The sequence below is a fragment of the Neoarius graeffei genome, chromosome 12, assembly GCF_027579695.1.
Source record: "Neoarius graeffei isolate fNeoGra1 chromosome 12, fNeoGra1.pri, whole genome shotgun sequence".
In the NCBI taxonomy this organism is placed as follows: domain Eukaryota; kingdom Metazoa; phylum Chordata; class Actinopteri; order Siluriformes; family Ariidae; genus Neoarius; species Neoarius graeffei.
Window position 1 is genome coordinate 54,391,654 of NC_083580.1, and position 6,568 is coordinate 54,398,221.

The 6,568-nt window shown below is 37.3% G+C and overlaps 1 protein-coding gene across 1 annotated transcript; it reads left to right on the top strand.

Annotated features, from left to right (window-relative positions):
• The first annotated feature begins 1,502 nt into the window (after positions 1 to 1,502).
• Positions 1,503 to 2,459, top strand: LOC132894764 (odorant receptor 131-2-like). The gene has a single exon (XM_060934882.1). The coding sequence runs from the start codon at positions 1,503 to 1,505 to the stop codon at positions 2,457 to 2,459; it is 957 nt and encodes a 318-aa protein (XP_060790865.1).
• The last annotated feature ends 4,109 nt before the right edge of the window (positions 2,460 to 6,568 follow it).

Consider the following 6,568-nt stretch of genomic DNA (forward strand, 5'->3'; position numbering starts at 1 on the left):
ACAAACTGTGAGGCTGTTGGAACATGGAGTTCAAGGTGGAAGCTGATGGTGACATGACAGAACCATCTTTGAAAGTACAGCTCCTGACATACAGTATATAAAGTGTCACAAGCAGAAGATCATTTGTGAGTTGTTGGAGGCTGTGGCAGTGAGGTTGTGGTCGAGCATCGACTGTAAACGGCGAGGGATCAGGTTGAACCAGCAAGTAACATGTGATGAGTTACACCTGTGTCTAATTACTGGCTGTCTATTAATGTGTGTGTGCTTGTTTGTGTTTTCTCTTGTTCTCCCCAGTGGTAGAATTAAAATCATTGAAAAGTGGAAAAACAGCCAGAAATAAGAGCAGAATCTGTATTGCAAAGTCTGTCTCCAAGTTCCTCATTGCCCCAGCATAAAAAAATCATTACAGAGGTCTTGACATTACTGTTGCCTAGAGGGTTGCAATATTCTGAGTGAGGGCAGGGTAGCAAGGAGCAAAGACCTCCTTGCTTGTGACTGGAGGCAGAATGACAGTGATGTCCTCTGTGTAGCCAGTGCAAGGCTAAGAGATGTCCTTTATGGTGTCAGGGTGAGGCAGAGTGGTACTGTCCTTACCAAGGTCAGGTACCACCCTAGACTAGATAAGAGAGGCCTTGGTGCCTTCCTTGAGCTAGGACAAGTCTTTGCACAGACCTGGACACAATATGCCTCAGCACAGCCCTCATGCTGGAGAGGAGAGGCCTTGATGCAAGCCTCAAGCTTTACTGGAGAGGCTGCTTCATATCTTTTTCTCACAACAACATGGTGGAGGCCTTGAACTTTGGGTTTGAACTAATAAAGTGGCCAGTGAGTTTATATTAATGTATGAGTGAATATGACAGTGGATTTAACTCATGAGTCAAAACATTAATAAAAAATATGATTTTTACTTCAGAAATGTCCATTTATGATCCCTTGTACCGTAATTAATTAAATGATTATGTTTACTGACACAGAGCTGAAAACTCTCAAGGTTCGCTGACGTAAGAGAGATGTGGTATATTTAAAGAGTTGCATTTGTCACCCAGAGACTGAGCAGGGGTATGAATGCTTCAGGTGTAAATCTCACTACACTGTAGGTGGTTTCTTCATTTGCAGTAGTGACAATTTTATACTTTAATATATTAAACTACTTACATTATATACTTTTAGGCTTTCTAGTTATATTTATATTATGTTACATATAGCATGAATAACTGATTCCATTGTATGCACATTTGATATGCTAATAATGAAGGTGCTGATAATAATACAAAATGTTTTGAATCTACATTTTATTTCCCTGGATGGAAATTTCAATATAAAAAAAAACATTAATGGCTCCAGTAAATATAGTCATACATATTTGTAAAATATTTTGTGTTTGTATAATTGGATTGGACTATGCTTATACTTTTATGAAACTAAAATAAAAATGAAAATCTGTGCTGTTACCATGGACTGTAAGAAATTCTTTACTTTCTGCAGGACTACTGATGGCCAACATGTCTGGTACTTTGACTGCTTCTGATATGCAGACCATGCAACTGCCTTTTACAGGCGAGAAGATCTTTAAGGTGTTCCTTGTGGTATTTACACACTCCCTCTTCATTTACATTAACATCGTGATGCTGTTCACACTGAGCACCAAAGCTATTTTCCGTGAGACACCACGCTACATACTCTTTGCCCACATGCTCCTGAATGACACCATTCACCTGTTGATTGCCCTGGTCCTCTACATGTTCAGTTACTTCTACTTTGTGATGTTGCGTGCTGTCTGTGCCTTCATCGTGCTGGTGTCTACATCGACATTTGTCAATGCACCATTAAACCTGGCAGTTATGTCCCTGGAGAGGTACACAGCCATCTGCTTTCCTTTGCGGCACAGTGAGTTGGCTACACCAGCGCGAGCATGTGTGGCCGTGGCTCTGGTGTGGGTTTTGGGCATCACTGATGTGCTAACTGATGTGTGTGCTCTCTTCCTCCTTGCAGAGCCATCCTTCTACTTGTCTCCTACAGTGTGTACCCTCAGGCAGCTCATGGTAGCACCCTGGCAACAGGGCAGGAGTATGATATTCAAAATCCTGCTCTTTGTCACAGTGGCCATTGTGTTGCTCTACACATATGTGGCCATCCTGTGGCAGGCCTGCGCTGCCTCCTTTGACACCTCTTCTGCCCATAAGGCCTTGCGTACTGTAGGATTGCATGCACTGCAGCTTGGTCTCTCGCTCATGTCCTTTCTCTATGAGTATATAGAGTTCCTTCTGAGAAACCTGCCACTCACTGTAAGCACACATCTGCATTTCCTCAACTTCTTCATAGTGCTGATCCTGCCACGCTGCCTCAGCTCACTGATTTATGGCCTGAGGGATGAGACCTTCAGGCCATTGTTCAAACAGAATTTCCTCTACTGTGGTAAAAACAAGATTGCACCTCTAGATGCTTTTACAAAACACTAATCATGAGACAATAACAGGGTGATTTGTTTCAGTCTATATATGAATAAAGATGTACATGTATTTCTGTATATACAAACACAAAAATGTGGCATCTTAAGTCTCAAAAAATATTTGTATAGAGTTCATGAATATTACATGTTTTATGGGGTGTTTGTGATCCTGAGAAGCTACAGATTCTAATAATTTTATCTAACGTTAGAAAGAATGCTGTGTCTCAAATAAAAAAGAAAAATATTTTCTTTGTGTAAAAAAATCATAAACCATTTCAGAAGTGAGATTTGCTAAAGGAATGTAAAAACTATCACTGAAAATGTTAATATTATTGCAACTAACACCAGCATCTCCCTTGCCTGCTGTCTTGCAGTCACGCTTTTTTAATTTTTTATTTTTATTATTATTTTTTTAATCGCCACTGTGAGTGAAATGGACGTGATCCATAGACACACATAAACACAAGAAAGGAATCCATGCACTTTTAATGCACCATGCTTTCTTGGTTACTTATACTTTTGTGGGTATGCCTCATAGCTGGGCTGTTTTGTGTGGCCAAAGAGCCAGTTTTATACAGTTTCATCCATTTCCATACATAAAATCCTTATCACTTAAAAGATTTCACACTTCTAAATTTGTATCATTTCATAAGGTTAGGCTTGGGACAGAGTTATCCTTTGTACCCTTTTTCATTACTTTATTTGTGTGAATGCAAATGGAATCCAATCACCCTTGCTCATTTTAATTCATAAAACTATTTTCTCAAACAAGTTAATTTAAGTAATTTTTTTTGTATGAAAAGTGAATGAAACCAATAGACAGTCTTTACATGCATGATTTTGTGGTGTGGCACTGGTATGAATTTGATTGATTAATTAATATAGTTAATAAATAACCTTGAACTGAATATATATATTTATAGTGCCCTCCATGATTATTGGCATCCCTTGTAATGATTAGTAAAAAGGGTTAGAATAAAATCCACATTTTGTTGAAGTAGCTTCATCTCAACCTGAAAAAAATAAGAAAAATCCAACCTTTTATTGACAAATCCCTCATCAAGACAGAACTATTTTCAACAAAAGCACGTGCCACTATTATTGGTACTCTCAAAATTATCATGAACACAATGTAACTGAAGCATGTTTCCCATTTAAATTGTAAATTTTTTATTTGACTGGAGTGTGTAGGAACTTTCACACTGTAATCCATGACTTCCTAATTCCCTGGGGAACAAATATGAGCTGATACAGAAGCTAAATTCCATGCGTCATCCATCAATATGGGAAAGATAAGAGAACACACAAACCAAATGAGGGAGAAGTGCATTGACCTTCATAAGTCAGTGAATGGTTATAAAAATAGCTACTCACCTGAAAATGCCCATTTCTACTGTTAGGGCAATAATAATAATAATAATAATAATAATAATAATAATAATAATAATAATAATAAAAAAGTGGACACCAACTGTTAGAAACTGGCCTGGAAAAGGACCCACATTTATGTTGCCCCCATGTATAGTGAGGAGGATGGTAAGGGAGGCAAAAAAATATATATATATCCCCAAGGATAAAATATGGTGGAGGTTTTGTGATGTTTTGGGGATGTTTTTCCTTCAAAGGCCCTGGAAACCTTGTTAGGGTACATGGCATCATGGACTCCATGAAATACCAGGATATTTTAAATCAAAATCTGGCTACTTCTGCCAGGAACCTAAAACTGGGTCATCATTGGAGAAGATTCAGTGCTGTTTTACTGGCAAAGGAAGGCTGTAGAAAGTATTAAATGTAGGGGTGCTAATAATAGTTGCACATATTTTTGTTGAAAATAATTATTCCTTGATGAGGGATTTGTTTTTCTCTGCATAAATGTATTTCAATTAAAGGTTGGATTTTTCTCATTTTTTCAGTGTGCGATGAAGCTACTTCACCAAAAGATGGATTATTTTGTAACCTTTTTGCCTAATCTTTACAAGGGGTGCCAATAATCATGGAGGACACTGTAATAAAGAAATTTGAAGTCTACAGAAACAAGACTGATTGAATCTGGATAAATATATCCATCCATCCATTATCCATAACTGCTTACCCTGTGCACTGTCATGGGCAAGCTGGAGCCTATCCCAGCTAACTATGGGTGAGAGGCGGGGTACACCCTGGACAAGTCACCAGGCCATCACAGGACTGACAGATAGAGACAAACAACCATTCACACCTACAGTCAGTTTGGAGCCACCAGTTAGCCTAACCTGCATGCCTTTGGGGGAATCCAGAGGAAACCTACACAGATATGAGGAGAACATACAAACTCTACACAGAAAGGCCCCCGTCAGCCACTGGGCTTGAACCCAGAACCTTCTTGCTGTGAGGTGACAGTGCTAACCACTGCACTACCATGCCACCCCTGGATAAATATATTCAAAGGATAATATATTTCAGCCATGCTAGAGCTTGTAATGTCTAAAAAAGGGATTTAAAATGTAATTTAGTAAGAATACAAATGTTCATTTTCAGTTATACTAATAATTACAATCACCAAAAATTCTGCTTCAGTATAGTAACAAATTGTCATGCAGGAGGCAGAACAGAATGCCAGTGAAAGCTTTATTTATTAAATATGAGGCAGAAAATTCAGAAATGCAAGTCTAAAAATAGGCTCAAAAATAGACAGGTCATGTGATCAGCAAACAGATTTTACAAGGACAAAATAAAAAACACAGGAAATATGGAACAAATTCATGACAACACAACACGTTTTGTGGAAACTCTCTCAAGCAAGAATATTTCAAGGTCAAACAGTTTGCAGAAAAGTTAGACTTTTATTAAATCAATAACAAAATCCAAGTCAGTCTGCAGAGTGATCTGACTCAAAATCACTAAGTTGTTATCTTATACAGTTTCAAAATAACACAGTGTATGCAAAAAAAATCTAATATCACATCATATCTCTTCAACATTTTCTGTTGGGCAGTACATCTCATGCTTCCCATATTTTGTATTAACTGGGCCAAACTTTCCAGTACATGAATGTGCAATTCAGGAAGAGTTAAAACATATGATAAGAAGTGATACATCTTGAACAACACATTATTCAGAGTGTTCAGTACATGATTCAAAATGACTGGAGACAAATCAGCATACGATAAAGATTGATTCAGGTGCAGAACTACTACAACACTTGACAAAAAGTAGAGTGCACAATATGAGATTCAAAATGGCCTTGGCCAGACCACCACAACATAAGATAAAAATAAAAAGATGTGTCAAAATTGTCTCTGAAAATGTTAATATTATTGCAAGTAACACCAGCATCTCACTTGCCTGCTGTCTTGCAGTCACACTTATAGGTGCCTCATAGGTGGGCTTCCTTGTGTGGCCAAAGAGGCAATTTTATACGGTTTCATCCAGTTCCATACATGAAATCGTCATCACTTAAAAGAAATAATTTGGCACTTCTAAATTTGTATCTTTTCAAAAGTTTAGGCTTGGGACAAAGTTAATCTTTGTGGCCTTTCTCATGACTTTATTTGTGTGAACTGAAATGGAATCCAACCACCCTTGCTCATTTTAATTCATATAGCTATTTTCTTAAATAAGTTAATTTAAGTAATCTTATATGAAAAGTGAATGAAACAAATAGACAGTCTTTACATACATGATTTTGTGGTGCGGTATTGGTATGGATTTGATTGATTAATAAATATACTTAATAAATATACAGACTTGAACTAAGTAAATATATTTATAGTGCCATCTATAATTATATCAGCATCCCTTGTAACAATTAGTAAAAAGGGTTAGAAAAAAATCCACCTTTTGGTGAAGTAGCTTCATCTCACAATGAAAAATTAAGAAAAATCCAACCTTTAATTGATATGAATTTATTCAGAGAAAAACAAATCCCTCATCAAGAAATAATTATTTTCAACAAAAACACGTGTGCCACTATTATTGGTACCCTGGAAATTATAGTGAACACAATGTAACTGAAGCATGTTTCCCATTTAAATTGTACGTTTGAGTTGATTGGAGTGTAGGAACTTTCACACTGTAATCCATGACTTCTTGATTCACTGGGGAACAAATATGAGGTGACACAGAGGTCAAATCCCCTTA

Coding starts and splice junctions, on each gene's coding strand:
- LOC132894764 (XM_060934882.1), top strand. CDS start 1,503: ATGTCTGGTACTTTGACTGCTTCTGATATGCAGACCATGCAACTGCCT.